At 43.9% G+C, this 22,699-nt stretch overlaps 1 protein-coding gene across 2 annotated transcripts in view; it reads left to right on the forward strand.

The window, feature by feature from the left end:
- LOC115077848 (3-ketoacyl-CoA thiolase, mitochondrial-like) overlaps positions 1-18,596 on the forward strand; it is a 68,873-nt gene extending 50,277 nt beyond the window's left edge. For both annotated transcript variants that reach the window (XM_029580181.1, XM_029580190.1), the window contains exons 8-10: positions 5,794-5,864; positions 14,566-14,720; positions 18,221-18,596. In XM_029580181.1, the coding sequence (XP_029436041.1) occupies positions 5,794-5,864; positions 14,566-14,720; positions 18,221-18,305 (311 nt within the window). In that variant the 3' untranslated portion in view covers positions 18,306-18,596. The remainder of the gene's footprint in view (positions 1-5,793; positions 5,865-14,565; positions 14,721-18,220) is intronic.
- Positions 18,597-22,699: the final 4,103 nt, after the last annotated feature.

The following is a 22,699-nucleotide window of genomic DNA, read 5'->3' on the forward strand; positions in this document are numbered from 1 at the left end:
GTAAGAACAAATTTTCCTTTCATGTCTGAATCAGTCATGTGGGTGTTCTTGTCTCAGGGTAAACAACTCTAACACTCTGTTCTTCTCTACTTCCTCCAAGGTTCAGGGGTGCCAAGAATGATCCATGCAACTGTTGGCTCTGTTCTGTTTCATCAGGGGAGTCAAAACTAATGCATTGCCAGCTCTGCACTGCTTTCTCTGGTTCCAGAAAAAAGACAGAATGCCATTTTGATTACTGGCAGCCGACGGCCCTTTGCCCTTACTATGTCACAGGGGCTACTGCCGCCATTGGTCGACCCCAGTGACATAGTGAGGGCAAAGGGCCGTCGGCGCCATTTTGACTACTGGCAGCCGACAGCCCAAGCCCAGGAGATCGCTCCTGGACCCCGCTGGACCACCAGGGACTTTTGGCAGGTCTTGGCGGGGGGGGGAGGGGGGGTCAGGAGGGTGGGGGATTGTAGTAAATTAATTTGGCAGGTCTTGGGGGGGGTGTCAAGAGGGTGAGGGTTTTTGTTAGATTTTTACTTTTTTATTAAAGATTTGTCTGCGAGCCAGATGCAGCCATCAAAAGAGCCACATCTAGCTCGCAAGCCATAGGTTCCCGTCCCCTGGCTTAAGCCCTCCCCCCACAGCCGGAGACCATCTCTGTACTCGGCCAGTAAGTAGTGAAGAAATTCTCCTATCCAGAAACGTGGAAGGGCTTCAATAAGTCTTTCCTCTGGTCTCCTTGCTCAGTGCGCTGTACCGACGTCCTTTCTGATCCCGTTAGGGCAAGGGAAGGGGGTTTTCCGAGCGGGTTGGGTGGCCCCTTGTTAGGCTAGGCCCCACTTCAGGCTAGGAGGTCACTCTACATGGCTGGCCATGGTGGCGCCATCTCGTGCCCTGCCATTTTCCCCCGTCATCTGTCGGTACGTGCAGTGCGGGCCGGCCTTTGGGGCACTTAACGCACGCACCTGCACACATAACTGCACATAACCATGCACATAACCACACGTATAACCACACGCATAACTACACGATCAACCAGCTATTTAGATTTATGTGCGCTGGGACGTGTTCGAGAGGCACTAGCCGGCTGATTGCGCAAAATAGAGTTTTATGGCTCGGTAGCAAAGAAGCTCAAGCGACACTCCCTTTGTGCTGCCTGCCATATTAGGACTGCACAGTCTGACCTGGAATCCTTCCTGTGTCAGCACGGTGAGGAGGCCCAGGGAGGTGCTGGACTCTCAGAGCTTTTCCCAAGTCCGGCTCCTAGTCGGAGGACGGGTCCGCCCCGACCTTATCTGGCAGCACCCCGGACATGAGCAATTCCGAGGCTGCGTCCTCCCCATGAGAGGGCGGGTCTGGGAGCCCCCCTACCCAGATTCCTCCCAGGCTAAATAAGGACCTGACGCGGCCTTTTCTTGGTTGGAATTCTTTCAAGGCCTGCAAGCCTTTGTTCAGGTGCAGTCAGCTACTGCCCCTGCCCGGGCCGAGCCCCAGCTGGGAAGGCCTCTCCCTCCCAGCCCTCTCGGCATGCTTCAGGACATGCCACGCCTCTCCAAGGGTATCCCTGACAGGGACCCAGACACCATGGACTACGAAGGGGGATGCGGATTCATTGGAGGACGGGGAAATTCCTCCAGGCCTGGAGCCATACTGGACCATGCTTCAATTTTTCCACAGAGATGAATTACTGGCACTAGTCTCCCAAACCCTGAAGACTCTGAGAGTCCCAGGCACAGACCCTATGTCGGAACCAAAGAGGAATCCCGTCCTGGTGTCTCTACGGAAGGCCTCTTGCTATTTCCTGATGCTGGAAGCCATTCAGGAGTTGATTCACCTGGAATGGGCCACCCCGGAAACAAGTTTTAAAGAGGCCTTGTACCCTCGGGACCCGGCAGTCGAGGAACGCCTGTGTTTCCTGAGAGTGGACGCCGTCTCGAAGCGAATAACTATCCCAGTAGAGGGAGGAGTGGCCTTGAAGGAGATACCCACGATAGGTGATTGGAATCCATCCTTAAACAGGCCTTTGGCGCGACAGCAGTGACTCTGCGGATCGCCTCCTGTTGTGCCCTGGTGGCTCGTTTGTGTCTGCTGCTCTCTTGAGTGAGGCAGTTAGCTCAGGGGCGCATACCAGAGAGGCGATCGAGCCAGCCGCGGCCTTCCTAGCGGATGCAAGCTCTGACTTAAGGTGTGCCTCGGCCAGAGGGAGTAGTCTCAGCTGCTAAAAGGCAGCTATGGTTGCGAAACTGGTTAGCAAATGCAACCTCTAAGGCAAACCTCACGAAAATGCCCTTTAAGTGATCCCTCCTATTCGGAAGCGGATTGGAGAAGCTAGCCAGTAAATGGGGGGTAAATCTCCAGTGCCCCGGCAACCGGAAGATAAGGCAAAGAGGTCACAGCACCCCCTCACCCATGAGGGGGTCGGTCAAGGGCTCCCATGATTGTAATTCAATTTACTCATGGCTTTCTGAGGGTCAAGCCTACACCTTGCATAAATTGCCATAGGCCTAATACCATATGGATTCTCAGTGCCTTTTTTTTTTTTTTTTTTTGCGGGGTTTTCTGCATGTAAATATAATATACATCATGTTGTAAGTGATATTTATTTCTCAGAATGTCCTTTTTCATGTAAAATCTGGTATTATAAATGCTTGGTTTTTAATTGTGAGTGGGGAGGGTGTGACCGGTAAGGAGCTGACACCTAGTGGTTGGATTGGGGATCCCATGATTGCAGGGCTCTGAAGGGAGCCCCCGGTGCATGGCCTCCAGACCAGTAATGACAATGCAATGACCTGGAGTAAAAAAAGTTGGGAGGGGATCCTCAGTAGTTGTGAATGAAGGCTCATGGTGCCAGGATCTCTGTACTGGTTCCAGTTGAGCTGGAAGCCCAGAGGTGCAGGAGAAAACTGATGGATTAAAATAAAAAATCAAAGCCCCCCCCCCACGTTTAGCAGAGACTCACAGCTCATGGTGTTGTATGTTGTGCTCAGGGTGAAGGGTTTTTTTTTTTACTTGGCCATAGGTGCCAGATGGCCTGGCTACGGCTCTGGTCGGTGGAGATTGCCATTGTTCCTCACTCCATGCCCACCCCTGAACCCACTCAAGAGAAAAATGTTGCCCCTGTCATTAGCCTGCCTCCTCCTCACCAGTTATCATCCACCTTTGGCTCGGGTCCCAAACACAAATGTTGCCAGTGACCTTGATGTTTGGAGGGAGGGGCTGTTTGAAGGGGAGAATCAAATGCAGGAGAGGTTTGAGTTGGATTAGGTGGAGAGTGAGAGAGGGGGAACGGCAGAAGATCAACTGGAAAATGTAAATAGAAGAAGCTGGGGATGTGAGAGAAGGGATGGAAAAGAAACAGTCAGGCCGATACAGTACAGTGCGCTCCAGAGCGCACTGTTAACCTGTCATTGGATGCGCGTTTTCCCTTGCCCCTTATTCAGTAAGGGGCGGAAAACGCGCGTCCAACCCACCGAACCTAATAGGGCCCTCAACATGCAATGCATGTTGAGGGCCCTACTAGGTATTCCCGCGCGATTCAGTAAGTAAAATGTGCAGCCAAGCCGCACATTTTACTTTCAGAAATTAGCGCCTACCCAAAGGTATGCGCTAATTTCTCCGAGCACAGGGAAAGTGCACAGAAAAGCAGTAAAAAGTGCTTTTCTGTGCATCCTCAGACTTAAGTCGGAGGTCCCGAAGGGTAAAAAAAGTGAGAAGAAAAAATTTAAAAAAATTGAAGTCGGCCGGCGGCGGGTCGAAAACCGGACGCTCAATTTTGCCGGTGTCCGGTTTCCGAGCCCGTGGCTGTAGACGGGCTCGAGAACAGACGCCGGCAAAATTGAGCGTCGGCTGTCAAACCCGCTGACTGCCGCCGCTCCGGGCCAAAAGGAGGCGCTAGGACGCGCTAGTGTCCCTAGCGCCTCCTTTTGCCCGTTTCTACCGCCGGGCCTCATTTAAATACTGTATCGCGTGCACAGGCCACTTCGCCCGCTCTCCCACGGACTTTACTGAATCGACCCGAGTGAGACTGGGCATTAATGAGGGGATGGGGTGAGAGTGGGGAGGGAGCGGGAGGTGATAGAGGATCAGTTAGGGGTTATAAGAAAGGCTTGGGCTGAGAGAGGATCAGCTGGGTGAATGCAGAAAGGGCCGGAGGGCGTAAGAGGGGGAATGTACAGTGTAAAATGGCATCAGCTGGAGGGACAGAGGATGAAAAGAAAGTTCTTTATGGGGTGGAAGTTGAGAGGGTGGAGGTTGAGAGAGGAAATCAGCTGCAGTGCAGTGAAGGTGAGAGTGGAATGATTGTTGGAGGGGGTCTGTACCCCTGTTAATTTGTTGTGGTCATATGAATTTTCAAGTGCTGAAATGGGGTCACATTGGCTAAATGTTTTTGGGAAGCCCTGAATAAGACAAAAGAACTTGAGAGGGAGAGAGAAGTGGGGCTAATAGGTGAAGTGAACAGAGAGGGGGATCATGGTGGGGGGAAGAGACATGGAGATGTTAGGAGGGAAGGAGACTAGGAGAAGATGAGCTGTGGAGAGACAGCTGGCAGACAAACACCCATGGAGGAAAAATAAGAAATGAGAGGAAGACCATAAGGTGATTTTTTTTTTTTTTTTTTTTTAAATAAAATTACCAGGAGGCAGAGAAGAAACTAAGAGCAAGCAGAGAGGATAGATTCAAACTACCAATACAAAGAAAGGAAAGTTTTTTTAAGTGTTTGATAAAAAGATTTTGTGCTAGCTGGGATAGGGCGAGGTGGGTATCTACCCTTTTTCTTCTAACCCTGCAGTCATCTGGGTAAATAAGGTATTTTTACTGGAAGGATGGGGAAGTGAGAGGAGGTTGTGGTGCCATGCGATGCTATGGGCTGAAATCTCTCTTAAAATTGCTCTCTCGACAGCTTAAATACTGAAAGGGGCCGCAGTCAGGGCTTGAACTGAGGGGGAATGAAGGGGAACACTTACATCCTATAGGAGGCAGGAGGCAGCTGTGGCCCTAGAGCTGGGGTTTAGGGCATGTAGGTAGTGGAGTGTCTTTTGTGTGGACTGCAGGCCCAGAATCTGTGAATGCTGGGAGGAGCACTGCGGGGGGATGGAGAGGCAGGAGAAGAGTCCAGAAGAGAGAGTCAGGAGAGCAGAGATAGGGCGGTGATCTGAGCTGTGTCTGCCAGTGAAGGGAAGCCTCAAGTGCTGAGGGAGGGGTGAGGGTTGGGGGACCAGTGAAGGAATGGGTTAACCAAGCTTGCAGAAGAGGGGAAATGGCTAAGGAGGAGTGAGCAGAAACTGGGAGGTGAACAGAGCAAGCTAAGGGGGATGTAGGCAATGGAGCAGGCAGAGGGGTATTAAATCCACTGTTCCCCCACCCATGGGAAAATGTTTTAAAACAAATGCAGAGGGATTAAGGAGAGGAGGGAGAAAGAGATTAAGGGGGGGTTGAGAGGATGTGGTGTGCAGGAGTGGGGTGTGAGCTAGGGCTGGGGGAATGAATGGATGGAACTTTTGAGTGCTTCCCTAGCGTTTGTTTTGGCCACAAGTCTTCACCCATGTCCACGTTACCTTTTCCTTTCAGGGCAGTTAAATATTCTGGTCAGTCACACACCACAACCCACTGTGTTTTGGTTCTTTTTTGCTGGGGGCGCTTTAATTTGTGTTTTGAGTTTGGTATCCAGAATCCATTTTCAAAAGTTGGCACCCATGCCTGTACCTGAGCGGAAGATATGATGCAGTACAGCAAAAATTAAACATTGAGCAGTACTTGAAAAACACTTGTGAAAACACTTTTTTTTTTTTTTTTTTTTTTTTAAAGGTCCAGTGTCTGCTATTAATGGAGCCCTTAAGAAAGCAGGACTCTCACTTAAAGACATGGACTTGGTAGAGGTAAGGAACAGACTCAGATTAAATCTGTTTTTCTGTGGACAAGCAGGACAGTCATTTGGTTTCTGTAACGTCAACACTTAACCGTACCAACAGCAGATGCAGTTGAAAATATTCCCATCCCTTCTCATTCAGTAAAGTGGGAATCTTCTCCATCCCAGCTTTGTCTTTTGGCTTTGACTGCCTGTATTTTGAATGTTAGTTTGTCTCTTCTATGTAGTTGCCTATGAGTAAAGAGGTTCTGGCATCAAGAAAAATACTCCACCGGAAGATCTCATAACTTTAAATTTTCTATCTGGTGTGCATGGGTCAGTCCAGATATCTTTCTCACCAAAGGGTAAAAAATCATACATGTGACACTTGATGCAAAGACAGGAAAGCCCCCTCTTGCTGTTGGACTGTTGCCTTTATCTTAATTTTGTTGAGTTCTTAGTTAAGGTTGCTAAAGAAGTAGGAAAGTCAGCATGGCTTTACCCAAGGCAAGTCTTGCCCCACAAATCTGCTTCACTTTTTTGAAGGAGTTAATAAACGTGGATAAAGGTGAACCGGTAGATGTAGTATACTTGGATTTTCAGAAGGCGTTTGACAAAGTTCCTGAGAGGCTTCTAGGAAAAGTAAAAAGTCATGGGATAGGTGGCGATGTCCTTTCGTGGATTGCAAACTGGCTAAAAGACAGGAAACAGAGAGTAGGATTAAAAGGACAATTTTCTCAGTGGAAGGGAGTGGGCAGTGGAGTGCCTCAGGGATCTGTATTGGGACCCTTACTTTTCAATATATTTATAAATGATCTGGAAAGAAATACGAGTGAGATAATCAAATTTGCAGATGATACAAAATTGTTCAGAGTAGTTGTCACAAGCAGATTGTGATAAATTGCAGGAAGACCTTGTGAGACTGGACAATTGGGCATCAAAATGGCAGATGAAATTTAATGTGAATAAGTGCAAGGTGATGCATATAGGGAAAAATAACCCATGCTATAGTTACACAATGTTAGGTTCCATATTAGGTGCTACAACCCAAGAAAGAGATCTAGGCGTCATAGTGGATAACAAATTGAAATCGTCGGTTCAGTGTGCTGCGGCAGTCAAAAAAGCAAACAGAATATTGGGAATTATTAGAAAGGGATGGTGAATAAAACGGAAAATGTCATAATGCCTCTGTATCGCTCCATGGTGAGACCGCACCTTGAATACTGTGTACAATTCTGGTCGCCGCACCTCAAAAAAGATATAATTGCGATGGAGAAGGTACAGAGAAGGGCTACCAAAATGATAAGGGAATGGAACAGCTCCCCTATGTCGAAAGACTAAAGAGGTTAGGACTTTTCAGCTTGGAGAAGAGATGGCTGAGGGGGGATATGATAGAGGTGTTTAAAATCATGAGAGGTCTAGAACGGGTAGATGTGAATCGGTTATTTACTCTTTCGGATAATAGACTAGGGGGCACTCCATGAAGTTAGCATGTGGCACATTTAAAACTAATTGGAGAATGTTCTTTTTTTACTCAACGCACAATTAAACTCTGGAATTTGTTGCCAGAGGATGTGGTTAGTGCAGTTAGTATAGCTGTGTTTAAAAAAGGATTGGATAAGTTCTTGGAGGAGAAGTCCATTACCTGCTATTAAGTTGACTTAGAAAATAGCCACTGCTATTACTAGCAACGCTAACATGGAATAGACTTAGTTTTTGGGTACTTGCCAGGTTCTTATGGCCTGGATTGGCCACTGTTGGAAACAGGATGCTGGGCTTGAAGGACCCAGTATGGCATGTTCTTAAGTTAGTCCTTTAAATTTATTGATATATTCCGTATTAATTGTAGTGACTTGCAATGGAATAATAACTCTTGATAAGGGCTGGGGCAATCCTGCGTTTTAGATTAAAGCCTAATTTTTTTTTTTAAATATGCCTATAAATCAAAGGATGAACTAGGGGTGGGAGGGGGAGGGAAAGACAAGACACTAGAATTATCTACCTTAGGCTTGGTTTTTATTATAGGCGCATACACCTAACCTCACTATTTCACCTCTCCCTCAAACTTTTGAAGTCCTTAAATTTCCCAAAGCAATTCTTGGCAGTCCTCTTTAGCCACCAAAGCAAGACGATCATCTTTTCAATGCTACTACAGAAAATGCTAGAAAAAAACTTAGCTCCCTGGTCGTCTGTTTTTAAATTAAAAGGCGTGCACACATACGCTAGAAAAGAATTTACCCAGCTCCCTGTTTTTTTTTTTTTTTTAAATTAGGCATACACACACACTCTAAAAGAAATTACTTTCCCTGACTTTTAGTTAAGGCACACATACTTCAACACAATTTCACCTCTCCCTAAACATAAGTCCCAATTTTCCCCAGCTAGCAATATTAGAACATAAGAACATGCCATACTGGGTCAGACCGAGGGTCCATCAAGCCCAGCATCCTGTTTCCAACAGTGGCCAATCCAGGTCATAAGAACCTGGCAAGTACCCAAAAACTCTTACCGTTGCTAATGGCAGTGGCTATTCTCTAAGTGAACTTAATAGCAGGTAATGGACTATTATCCGAAAGAGTAAATAACCGATTCACATCTACCCATTCTAGACCTCTCATGATTTTAAACACCTCTATCATATCCCCCCTTGTCCGTCTCTTCTCCAAGCTGAAAAGTCCTAACCTCTTTAGTCTTTCCTCATAGGGGAGCTGTTCCATTCACCTTATCATTTTGGTAGCCCTTCTCTGTACCTTCTCCATCGCAATTATATCTTTTTTGAGATGCGGCGACCAGAATTGTACACAGTATTCAAGGTGCGATACAGAGGCATTATGATATTTTCCGTTTTATTCACCATTCCCTTTCTAATAATTCCCAATATTCTGTTTGCTTTTTTGACTGCCGCAGCACACTGAACCGACGATTTCAATGTGTTATCCACTATGACGCCTAGATGTCTTTCTTGGGTTGTAGCACCTAATATGGAACCCAACATTGTGTAACTATAGCATGGGTTATTTTTCCCTATATGCATCACCTTGCACTTATCCACATTAAATTTCATCTGCCATTTGGATGCCCAATTTTCCAGCCTCACAAGGTCTTCCTGCAATTTATCACAAGCTGCTTGTGATTTAACTACTCTGAACAATTTTGTATCATCTGCAAATTTGATTATCTCACTCGTATTTCTTTCCAGATCATTTATAAATATATTGAAAATTAAGGGTCCCAATACAGATCCCTGAGGCACTCCACTGCCCACTCCCTTCCACTGAGAAAATTGTCCATTTAATCCTACTCTGTTTCCTGTCTTTTAGCCAGATTGCAATCCATGAAAGGACATCGCCAGCTATCCCATGACCTTTTTTTACTTTTCCTAGAAGCCTCTCATGAGGAACTTTGTCAAACGCCTTCTGAAAATCCAAGTACACTACATCTACTGGTTCACCTTTATCCACATGTTTATTAACTTCTTCAAAAAAGTGAAGCAGATTTGTGAGGCAAGACTTGCCTTGGGTAAAGCCATGCTGACTTTGTTCCATTAAACCATGTCTTTCTATATGTTCTGTGATTTTGATGTTTAGAACACTTTCCACTATTTTTCCTGGCACTGAAGTCAGGCTAACCGGTCCTGTAGTTTCCCGGATCGCCCCTGGAGCCCTTTTTAAATATTTGGGTTACATTTGCTATCCTCCAGTCTTCAGGTACCAATGGATGATTTTAATGATAGGTTACATATTTTTACTAATAGGTCTGAAATTTTTTTAGTTCCTTCAGAACTCTGGGGTGTATACCATCCGGTCCAGGTGATTTACTACTCTTCAGTTTGTTAATCAGGTCTACCACATCTTCTAGGTTCACCGTGATTTGATTCCATCCATCTGAATCATTACCCATGAAAACCTTCTCCAGTACGGGTACCCTCCCCCAATATTTCCAATCCTCTTCAGCCGCCAGCAAAATCTTCCTCTCCTCTCAGTTCTCCCTTGGGAATTGATATCCTCCTTTCAGTGATTGTCAGATTTGATTGCATTATGAACACTATTGCCAAGTGGCGCTATCACAGTTACCCCTTATACCAGGTCCTGTGTTCTGCGGAGAACTGGATTTAAAGTAGTTGCGCCTCCTGTCAGGTCCATGACCAGCTGCTCCATGGAGCAGTCATTTATGGCATCTAGGAACTTTGCATCCCTAGCATATCTCGATGAAACATTTACCCAATCAGTTTTGGAGTAACTGACATCTCCCATCATTTTTTTTTTTTTAACATGTGAATTTGCAAGTGAGCAGCAATACAGGATCTATACACAAGATAGTGTTCATAACATAATTCATGAAGCAACATAACAGAGAACAGGCATGACATGACAAAAGCTGAATAACACTTGCGCTTTTTACATTTTACCCTCACCCCAAAAACCTGTGCTTGATTAGTCCCACTGCACTGAATAACTCAAGAGACCGAACATTACACGTTTCATCCCTTTGCATGTATGATTTTTCATCTACCCTCTTTTTTTTTTTTTTTTTTTTTTTTTTTTACAATAAAGCATCAAGCTTTTCCATTTTCATCAAATCCACCATTTTATCTTGCCATAGTCCCAAAGAAGGTAGGCTGGCATCAATCCAAAGCTGTAATATACCTTCATGTGCAGTCAGTAAGGCCAGTGTAACGAACTGCTAAACATTTAGAGTGCACCGTATCTGAAGTTAGTTTATTTAATAAGATATCAATCCCTATCATCGCTGAAAGAATAGAGATTATATCAGACCCAAAAGAAAACCTCTTGTGACCTAAAAGAAAATGATGGACTAATGTACCCCTTGAAATTTCACACTTTGTGCAAATATCCAAACTCTCAAGCTCCATCCTATGCGTTTAACATTATGTACGAAAGAATGATGTGTGTTCCAATTGTATTTCTCTCAGGCTGACCTCAGTGGGGATGATACGAGCTTGTATAAACATTTTTTAATGTGTACCACAGTAACTTCTTGTCCTAATTCTTATTGTAATAAGAAGCAAGTCATGTAAGGTCCTCTTGGACAAGATTTAGGCTTGTTTATAATGTATCTTCTTGAAAAAATCTTTTCCCGTTCCTGCCTGTTCCCATTGACATTGCAAATTCTCTTTCTTATCTCATGTTCCGTGGGAGTAATTTTAAACCCTGTACAGAATGCCTGACTTGCAAAAATGTGAAGAATTGTTGCAGTGGAACATGAAAAAACACTTTGTAATGTTTGAAAATCACTGAATATGCCAGACTCTTCTACAAAAAAAACCCCCAAAAAAACTTTAAACAAATCTCGGTCCCTTACGGCATCACGCAGCTAGGCAGAAAAACTGCACTCCTATAGATTCTCAAAATAGAGACTTAGTCCCCATACTTTGCTTAGCGCTTTGCAGGCCACTGCAGCAGACTTGAGAAAATTATTTGTTTTTCCCTAAAAGTGCCAGTCTGTGAAAACATATACTAAACCCAGAGGAGAGTAAGAAACAACATTGCCTTCACTAATTTTAGAATTATTGTATTTATACTCTCAGTCCATTCCCAGAGAATCCACATTTGACATGTTACATTATATGCTCTAAGATCTAGGAAGTCAAGTTACCCCCATTGTATCCTTAGGACGCATCAGATTATCTAAACTAATTCTAGCCTTTTTGCCATGCCAAATAATTAAATAATCAAAGACCTTAAAGTATCTATTTCTGTCCTTGAAAGCCAACAGGGCAACATATGCAGATGATATAACAACTTAAGCAAAATCACCATTTTAAATCATGTTAGGTTTAAAAAAGGTTTGGATAAGTTCCTGGAGGAGAACTCCACAAACTGCTATTAATCAAGTGAACTTAGGAAATGGCCTCTGCTATTACTGGCTTTAGGCATGGGATCTATTTAATGTTTAGGTACTTGTAGCCTGGATTGTCCACTCTTGGAAACAGGATGCTGGGCTTGATGGACCCTCATTGTGACCCAGTATGGCAACTTCTTGTATTCTTAAGACAAGTGGCAGTTCTTGCCAAAGAGTAAGCTGCCGTGGATAGATTCAATAATTTTCTTAAAAGTATCCCTGTAAAGTCTAGACAAATCCTAAATGCTTCAATTTATCCAAAGTCCATCGAAATTGCCCTCCATTTAGCCACCAGATGAGGATAGATAGGCATCGCTTCCGACTTATCAAAATTGATTCTCAATCCAGCAAAAGATTCATTGTCACTTTGTTGTGGGCTGTAAATAAACACTTAACACCAGCAGCTAAAACACCCTTACAGCCTAATACATTTTCCACACTTCCTACAAACAGTAAAATGTCATCTGTAAATATAACTTCAGCTCTCCTTTCCCCAGATTCTGAATACCATGTGCAGTTCTCAGTTTTATGGCCAGGAGCCCCAATGTTAAAACAAACAAGGGCAGGGGCTCTGTCTTGTCCCTCCCAGTAGTGGAAGTGCCTCAGAAACCATACTGTTAATCGGTAGTCTCGTCTGAGGTACTTACACAGAAGATTGAGCCGTTTAACAGGATCTCCATAACTCCTAACAACCAAAATGTTTTGCCACACAATCTTATCAAAGGCCTTCTCCGTGTCTAGAGTAAGAATAGCACTCGTCTCGCCATTGAAGTTCTTGTCACTTAGTACCACTAGAGCCTATGGATATTGTTGATAGCATAGCTTCTCTTTATGAAACTAGGCTGATCTGAAAACACTAAATGGGGAACCACTGTGCCACTAAAACTGCAGCCAACATCTTTAAATTCAATAAATGTAGGGTCATATAGGCCTATATATCAGTCAGGTCGCTACCTATTTTGGCAATATTACAATCAAAAGCATAGTTAACTCTAGAAGGAAAGAACTCGTTGTAATGTTAAAATTTTATAAAATTTAGCTCCCTGTCAAACCAAACTAGGAGCTTTACCAAGAGAGATTTTACTTTGCTGAAGATTCCTCCCTCTGTAATAGGATTATTTAACACTGCCAGTTGCTCAGTCAATATTTTAAGGACTCGTTTTTGAAAAAAGAATCCCTTGTAGTCATGTCCATTTCTTTTTTTTGTCATAATAAAGTAGAAGTATAATCCAAAAAAATGTTTGAACTATCCCCAGTACTAATACAAATGTTACCATCTTTACTACAGACCCCCCCATTAAGATACTTTAGGTTTCAACCGTACAAATATGGCAATACTGATTTTTTTTTTTACTGGTTTTATTGCCATATTTGTGTGGTTGAAACTTAAAATATCTTAATGATTTCATGGCCTTCCAGGGTAATAAGTGGTTTAAAGAATCTTTAGCCCAAGTTGCCACCTCTAGTTCTTGTATCATACCTGCCACGTGTTTCTGCTTTTCTTGCAGCAAAACATCAGTAAGCTTTAGAATTTCTGCATCCCTCAATTTATTCAGCTTAGCCACATACACTGTTCTCTCACCGCACCTTACTGTCTTTCCAGTGTCCCACAGTAAAGTGGGAGAAATCTCTGGCTGACTGACTTCCATAAAACAATTCCATTTATCCTGCAAATATTTACAAAATGTCTCATTTCCCCCCCCCCCCCCCAATTAACCTCAAATCCATCCTCAAGGCAAAGGCGCTATTGCGCATTCCACCAAGATTAAGGCCGATAAAAGCCAGAGCTGTGGTCAGAAATCGCACCAGCCACCTGGACTAGAGAAAAGAGATCCTCTGAAACCAATAAGTAGTCTCATTGTTGAGTAATTCTCACAGTTTCCTTAAAAAAAAAAAAATGTTGGCTCAAAGAACCCCTACATATTGTGGATTATTTGGCTCAGAGAGCCAAAATTGGGGATTTTTTAAAAATGGAAACTGAGCTTACAGTTTGCATGATATATTTTTGAAACCTAGCAGTGGAACTGACTTTGTCTAGTGACATGAACATTGTGACTGTAAGAGATCCTAATGAAGAACACATGCTCAGCTAAATTCTTTGTTGCATCTGTTTTGTTTGATTGTTTTTCATATCATGTGGGCACATGGCGTGGGATGGACTTTTACATTGAGGATACAATAAGTGTGTGTGTGTTTTTTGTGCTCCCTTCTTTTAAAGACATACTTGGATTGTGAGTGATCCCCTTTTATTGATTGAACTGCTTTATTTGGCTTTTCTTATCAACATGAAGTTTTTTTGGGGGGGTTTTGCCAATCATAATTAACTATTCAAAAATAACATGCACTATGCAGGATCATTGCAAAGACATGTCTATGAACTGGCTTTTTCACCCTTTCACTTTAATTTATGTGGGATTGTGATACTTTAGCGGATTGTATGATACCCTTAAGATGATTTGAAGAACATTTATGTGAGATTTTGATTTTTCACACAGTTTCATTACATGTAATACTCTGCACAACGAGGGTAAATGTAGGACCAACTTAAAGCTATCAATAATAGAGACCTATATTAATATTGAACCATCAAATTGGCTAGTCCTAGGCCCTTCCATTGTAGTCAGACCTTCATTTGCCTTATCAGTAATCAGCCAGTCAAATATTTTGTGTACATATTTTTTATATTGCAGATAATGTACTTATCTTGACAACACATCCCTTTCTTTTTTTTTTTTTACACAGACCAAAATATATTAAACTCTGCCAAGCATTGTCATTTCAGTTTGTTTATTTGCTTTGTGGATGATCAGCAGATTAAGAGTGATTGTTTCTGATATGCTTTCTGTTTGGTTTGGGGTTTTTTGTTTAAGGTGAATGAAGCTTTTGCTCCCCAGTACCTGGCAGTTGAGAAGTCTTTGGGTCTGGATCCTGAAAAGACCAATGTTGATGGAGGAGCCATTGCCCTCGGTCATCCCCTGGGAGCTTCTGGATCAAGAATCACTGCTCATCTTGTTCATGAACTTAGGTGTGTGCCTGTATTTATTTATTTATTTATTTAAAAGTATTTATATACCGTTTTTCAAAACAAGGTTTTTTTGTCAAAACGGTTTACATAGTAAAATGAAAGTAAAATAGATAGAGCAGGGTACTTATGTACCCTGCTCTATCTACCTCAGGATTTTCTTGTGGGCTAGTTTTATTAACTTATATTTCTAGCTTGGGGTGATCTTTAAAGAGAGGAATAAAACGTATAAATAGTTTTTAAAAAAATATATTTTCAAGTATAAATCTTGAGACGAAACAGTACAAGAAAAAAGAAATAGCAATAGTCTAAGGAAAAACGACACTGAACAGTAAAAGCTTTTAGCCCTCAAGATACAGCAGAATCTAAATTAAAAAAAAAAATTAAGAAATATCACAAATGGGCAATAGATCTTAATGTTAGCATAATGATTTACAGAACTGAGGATCTGCTAGCCAAGAGAGAAGGCCCAACCTGCTTAAAAGAAAAAAAGTGAATATAAATATTTGAGGCAACATCATTAAGGGATTTGTACCTCAAAAAGGATTTCAATTGTACGAGTTCAAAGAACAAAATTTGAGTTCCCTGATAGTGGAGCATTTGTATGGAAGCTGAAGCCTATTCCTCTTTTTTAAACTTCAGGATTTGGTTTAATCAGGGTAGTTGTATCTGAAGTAGTTTTTTCCTTGTTGAAATAAAATACAAATGCCCAGTATTGAAGCCTGTTAACCCTCTTTGAAATCATTCTCCATGACAGCAGTACACTTGTACAATGACATAAATCGTGATGATATATCCACTGAAACCCTTGAACAGTAATCAGATTTGCTTTTGCTGAAAGCTCATCAAAGATATTATTACAGGAAATGCTTTGCTCAGAATACGGCCGCTGTGGTGGCAGCTAGGAGGCTACTTTTGGTTGAGGGAACTGGCTTACGGATTTGGCTTTTAAGACTAGGTTGGCAAAGCTCTCCTTTAAGAATAAACTCTTCTTTGAAGAGTAGCTGGAGGAATTAGTTAAGAAATTGAAGGAGTCCAAGGCTTCCCAGACAGCCCAAGGATAAGCTGAGAGGGATTTCTTGGGGGTTTTGCCAGTTTTGAGATGCTAGACACTATTGGTCAGGGTGAAGTGCTTCATCCCAGAGAGGGCGGAGTTTTAACAGATTCTCCCAGGACAAGCAGGATGGTAGTCCTCACATACGGGTGACGTCACTGGATGGAGCCCTATCACGGAAAACCTTCTGTCAAGGTTTCTAGAAAGCTTTGACTGGCACACTGAGTGCATTGAGCATGCCCAGCATGCCATTATCCCTGTGTCCACAGTCCTTCAGTCTTCTTTTTTCTGTGCTGCAGTTAGCATCACTTTTAGGAGCTCTGTGAGAAATTTCTCGCAACTTTTCCTCACGGAAACACTTGAAGTTTTACTTCACAAATAATTTTTCTCTACATGGGTCTCCCTTGGCGTACATTTAATCGATGCTCGGTGAGTACTATGCCCTGATTTTTGGTCTGTTCCTGTCACCTCACTGTTTCCCCGGCTTACCAACCGAATTGCGGCCTCCCTTCTCCCTATGTTTTCATCCTCAGGCCCACAAAGCCTTCGAGTGTTCTCTTGCGATCCTCCACCGGGTTATTGGGACTAGAGGGATAGGGATGTCCACGATTACTGTTGCCGCCAGGGCCGCTGTCGAGGCCTTCAATGCTCTCATCCCATCCATGCCTCCGATTCCCTCAGTGCTTTTGTTGCGAGCCATGCCCCCGTCGGCGCCCAGCCCCCAAACTCAATGCCCTCGACTAAACAAAACGCTCCATACTTCAGATCGAACAGTTACTCTCAGGTCACTTTTACACAAACTGCTACACACATGAGTCCATAGCCAGAGATACGATTATTCTGGTGGCAGTGATCCATTAGTTCCTCTAACCCACCTTCATGTGCAATATCTTCAGTGGGATATTTGGTCACAATGGGACTATCTAACTCAACCTTTGACTACGAAAGTACAGGTTTAGAAAGCCATGAAACGGGATTTATGCCAATGGCTGCACTCTCCCGTTCTTCAAGAGGGCGCCCTATTGCATTTCAACCCTCTCCAAGTAATGATGGCAATGGATGCTCCACAAGAGGTTGGGGAGCCCCCAAAGACCCCTTTCGGATTCAAGGAACTTGGTTCCAAGAAAAACAGTTTCAAATTTCCTGGAACTGAGAGTGATCAAGTACTCTTAACAAACTTTACTTGACTGCTTTAGGGGAAAAGCATCTTTATTCAACTGAACAACCAAGTCTTCATGTTCTATATAAACAAGCTAGGAGGCACAGGGTCATGGACTATTTGCTTAGCGATAAAGGTATGAGAATAGGCAGCCAAACATCAAGCCATGCTGCAAGCTAGCTATCTTCCACGGGCTTTCAATACGTTAGCAGATTGCTTCAGTAGAGTCTTTTGACCACAAATGGTCTCTGCAGCAGTCAACAGCCAACAAAGCTGTTCAGTCTATGGGATCTTCCAGTGATCAACCTGTTTGGAGCAAAAGTCTTCTAGTTTTCTGTGTTCTGATGCATTTTTCCCAGCAAACGCAGGATGTTTTTTTGCTTGATTGGAATACAGATCTCATGTACTGTATGCTTTTCTACCAATTCTACTGATATCTAAAACTGTGCAAAAAGTGCCATGCATCCACTACCCTTCATGGAAAGGGTAGTGGATGCATGGCACAGCCTTTCAGAAGGGAATTCAAGAAAACATGAGAAAAGCAAGGCTCGAGAATCCTGCTCACAACTGTGCTAAAGATGGAGCAGCCTTAGCCATTTTGGGTGTGGGACTCTGACAGACAGAAGCCACAGGGCTACTAAGAACAACTATCACTGCAGCAGCCCAGGATGCAAACACCTGCTGATGGGGCCACAGAGGGAAGAGCCTACCGCTGCTGCCACCAGGCCACAGAGACCACAGAAAGAGTGTGGCTTCCTGCCACGGAGTCACATCTAGCAAAGTACCATTGGGAATGGGGGAAGAGGAGGCCGGAGGAATAAGGAAAGCAAAGAACACAAACTAAAAACAATAAAGAGAATGAGATGACTAGTCTGTTCTTTGGCTGGCCTTTCATGCTAGTTAAACAAGAGCCATCGCTAGCAGGTTTTGAGGGGAATCTTGAGGGTTGGGATAAGGTCAAAGGATCTGTAGTTGTAATGCAGTGGAATGTCAGGTCAGCTGGTGTCTATGGCATTGCATCTGGAATGAAATTGGGCAGCGTAGATGAACCTTGTGGTCCTTATCTGCCATTGCATCAAATGTTTCGGTGCTGTCGACCTTTTTTTTTTCTTTTTTTTAAAAATTATACAAAGCAAAACTATTCTGGTAATTATAATTTGGGGTTTGTGTAGTACTGTCACCCCCAACCATGTTGTACAGTTCAGTCCTTTAAAAAACCTGTGTGCTGTTGCCTTCACTTGGGATGAAGGAAATTATTAATTTTTTTTTAATCTTTTCTTTTCTTTGTAGGCGGCGTGGTGGAAAATACGCTGTGGGTTCAGCTTGCATTGGTGGTGGGCAAGGCATCGCACTCATCATTGAGAATACAGCCTGAGGAACGGAGGGGAAAAAACCACTAGAATTTCCATCCTCAAGCTATTAATCCTAGGAATCAGCCCCATCATCCGTCACAAATGCACAGAAAAATGTTACTTTTTATTTTAATAGTATTACCATGTTCTTTCTGGTGAGAAGTCAGAACATAACACATCCAGTGAACAAAAAGCCTTTTCATTTTTTGTTTTCTTCCTAAAAGAAAGGTAAAACTAGTATATTTATCTTTTTAATACTGTTTTCTGTATTCCCTTCTCCCTAGGTAATAAAATCATCTGTGTGAAAAAAGTCAGTTACAGGGTTTCCACGTCTGTGTGTCTCACATGCTGATCACACTTGGCCCTTTTCCATCAGTTGTGATAATTGACAGTCCTGCATATTCCAATACATGCCAAAGCCAACCTTGCTGCAAAACACCACAGACTACATAACACAGCCTTAAAAAAACAAACAAAAAAACCCTGTGCTCCCTGTGGTGGTGAAATATTTCATAAATACACTCAGCAAGTGTTAATGTTCTCCCCGTATGGATGAAAAATGTTAGTGTTAATTCCATGGATGTTTATGGGGTGTGGGGGGGGGGGAGGAGGTTTGGGTTGGTTTTTTTAAATTTAATCCTTTAAGCGTCTCCCTTGCAGTTCCTATGCACCCTTTGGAGAAACCATGAATAGAGCAGTGTCACAAACGATCTCTTGGGCAACGTAAAAACATAAGAACATGCCACACTGGGTCAGACCAAGGGTCCATCAAGCCCAGCTTCCTGTTTCCAACAGTGGCCAATCCAGGCCATAAGAACCTGGCAATTACCCAAACACTAAGAAGATGCAATTAATAGCAGTGGCTATTCTCTAAGTGAATTTAATAGCAGGTAATGGACTTCTCCTCCAAGAACTTCTCCAATCCTTTTTTAAACACAGCTATACTAACTGCACTAATCACATCCTCTGGCAACAAATTCCAGAGTTTAATTATGTGAATTGGTTATTTACTCTTTCAGATAATAGGACTAGGGGGCACTCCATGAAGTTAGCATGTGGCACATTTAAAACTAATCGGAGAAAGTTCTTCTTCACTCAACGCACAATTAAACTCTGGAATTTGTTGCCAGAGGATGTGGTTAGTGCAGTTAGTATAGCTGTGTTTAAAAAAGGATTGGAGAAGTTCTTGGAGAAGTCCATTACCTGCTATTAATTAAGTTGACCAGATCAGTTTTGACTTAACTGCCTTAAAATGGCTCAATACTGTTATATTTATCTTACTGAGCATAGTGCTCTGAACTATGTATAATACCTCAGGGCATCTTGTCTGGCTCTTCCAGCAGTGTAGAATTGTACAGCACAAAATAATGTGAAACTAGACCTAAATTCATAAAAGGTATAATTAGAGCATTTGAATGTGACTCCTCTCTTTTGCTAGAGAGACTCCATGATGGGTAATGGTTGAGCACTACTGCTGTCCGGTCATCTCTCCTGAATGTGCATGTTCACACATGAAAACTTTTTAGCCCGGATTCTTTTGTTACAGATTGGAAATTTAAAATGCCAGTGTTGTGAAATATATGTATCATTATTAAAAGTACTTTTTAAAATGTCTTCAGTATCATTTACATGGTAGTTTTATTATTAGTTTGCATTAGAATTGGAACGCAGCTGCTGCTCATCGGGTCAGTAGAGGTTGGCAGTGCTGTGAAGACTCTGTGGAGGGAGGAGGTGTGAGAGCTTAATGCAACAGTGACACCACTGGGGTACAATTTTTGGGGGGGTGTGGTGGAGTCCCAAAGGGAGCCGTGATGTGTGACCCCCTACAAGAGACCTGCCCTTGTGCTGACTGGGTTACGAAGGGAAGTGATAGCGGAGGTGGTAAGTTGAATGCATCACAGCCCACCACGGTGACTGTGTCGTGCTTGGTAGGCTATGGCAGAGGTTTGCAGTTGCCTTTGTGCAGCCCTGAACACTGTTTTGCTTTTGAGATCTGACTCAAACAGGCTGTCCCAGGGCAGTGTTGAGAGGGAGGGGAAATTACCTGGAGAGCTGCTAATGAAGGAATGAAAATAACACTGCAAATATATATAGTCTCAAAGCAGAAACTAGTAACATTGCAGATCAACCTTGCAGATCAACCAAAGGTAATACAGGCAAATATGGAACATTGATCAAAATTGTGCAACAAGAACATTAACAAGTAGAATAAGAGAAACTTCTTCTAATATTGTTAGTTTTTTCTTGAGTCCATGCTGGCAATTTGTTTTTACTGAGTGATAAACCCTTGGAAAAGGGAGGGCATCTGGACTGATCCATGGTACTACAGGAACGAAAATTAGCAGGTAAGAACCAATTTTCCTTTCCCTGTACGTACCCGGATCAGTCCAGAGCGCTGGGATGTACCAAAGCTTCCCTACATATGGTGGGTCCCTGAGAGTCCCGCTCGAATAACTCCGCTGCCAAAGTTGTTGACGTCCTGAGTCTGGACGTCCAAATGGTAATGAAAAAAAGTGTGCAAAGTCTTCCAGGTTGCTGCCCTGCAGATTTCTTGCGGGGAAATCAATTGACACTCCGCCCATGAGGTGGCCTGAGAACGTAGCGAATGGGCCTTCAACCCTGCCGGGACCAGCCGACCCCAGCAAATGTATGCAGACGAAATAGCCTCCTTCAACCATTGGGCAATAGTTGCCTTCGATGCGCATTGTCCCTTTTTTGCGCCACTCCACAAGACAAACAAATGATCGGAAACCTGGAAGGAATTTGTGACTTCTAGATAGCGCAAGAGAACTCGTCGAACATCTAAACGTTTCAGTTCTCTAGCATGTGGAGTTTCTGGCTCAACGTTAGGAAAAGCCAGAAGCTCAACAGACTGATTTAACATGGAAAGAAGAAACCACCTTTGGCAAAAAAGATGGAACCGTCTGAAGCAAAATCCCATAAGCCGAGATATGCAAAAAAGGCTCCCTGCACGAAAGGGCTTGAAGCTCGGATACCCTGCGAGCTGAGCAAATTGCCACCAGAAATACCACCTTCAGCATGAGGTCTTTTAAGGTAGTTCGCTTTAGGGGCTGAAAAGGAGTTTCACATAAGACCCTGAGTATCAGATTAAGGCTCCAAGATGGACAAACCGGGCGGACCGGGGGATTTAAGTGCTTCGCTCCCCTATGGAAGCGGACGACATCCGGATGCGACGCTAGAGGTCGACCATGCACCTTGCCTAGGAGAGCGCCCCAAGGCCGCCACCTGGACCCGGAGGGAATTGAAAGACAAGCCTTTGGATAAGCCCTTCTATAAGAACGCCTAAATCTGTGGCACAGACGACTGACGGGGAAGGATGCCCTGCTCCTTACTCCAAGATTCGAACACCTTCCATACCCGAACATAAATCATCAAGGTAGAAGGCCTTCGTGCCTGCAGCAGAGTAGCAATCACATCCTCCTGATAACCTCTCTTTCTCAACTGCCTCCTTTCAAAAACCAGGCTGCTAGACAAAAGCGGTCCACCTGCTGGAAAAATATAGTGTCCTGAGGCAGGAGATTGGGAAGATGACCTAACATTAGAGGACCATCCACTGCGAGATTGACTAGGTCCGCGAACAATGGGAGCCGGGGCCACTCTGGAGCTATCAGGATTACCTCCCCTGGATGGACCTCTAACCATCGGAGAATCTTGCTGACCATTGGCCACGGCGGGGAAGGCTAGAGGAGAACTTAGGTCAGCAACGGAAGCACCAGAGCGTCAATTCCTTCTGCCCTGTGTTCCTGTCTGCGACTGAAAAATCGAGGGGCCTTGGCATTCCTTTGAGTTGCCATCAGATTCAGATGCGGATGGCCTCATTTGCGAACCACTAGGTCCATCGCCTCTTCGGCGAGTTCCCACTCCCCGGGATCTATCTTCTGCTGACTCAGATAATCCGCTTGCACATTGGTGCCTGCGATGTGCGATGCCACCAGAAGGGCGAGATTTCTTTCCTCCCAGTCCATGAGCTGCGCTGCCTTGGCCGCCACCGGTTGACTTTTGGTTCCGCCTTGCCGGTTGATGTAGGCCACCATTGTTGCATTGTCGGACAGCCCGATTGTGCACCATCGGTAGAAAGCGTTGCAGGGCCAAACACACTGCTCTCATTTCCAGGCGATTGATGAGCCAGCTCGCATCCTCCGCGGACCATTGGCCCTGAACAGCTCGTGACTGGCAAACTGCTCCCCATCCGAAGAGGCTGGCATCCATTGTCACTACCACCCATTGGGGGATCTCGAGGGCCACTCCGCGCTGCAGGTGTTCTGGAATCAGCCACCATCCAAGATTGGACCTGGCGGACTCTGTGAGTGATAATGGGGCCTGAAACTCCTCTGACTTCGGATCCCAACAGGAGAGTAAAGCTCGCTGTAAAGGTCTCATATGAGCAAACTCCCAT

The sequence above is a fragment of the Rhinatrema bivittatum genome, chromosome 1, assembly GCF_901001135.1.
Source record: "Rhinatrema bivittatum chromosome 1, aRhiBiv1.1, whole genome shotgun sequence".
NCBI classification, from domain to species: domain Eukaryota; kingdom Metazoa; phylum Chordata; class Amphibia; order Gymnophiona; family Rhinatrematidae; genus Rhinatrema; species Rhinatrema bivittatum.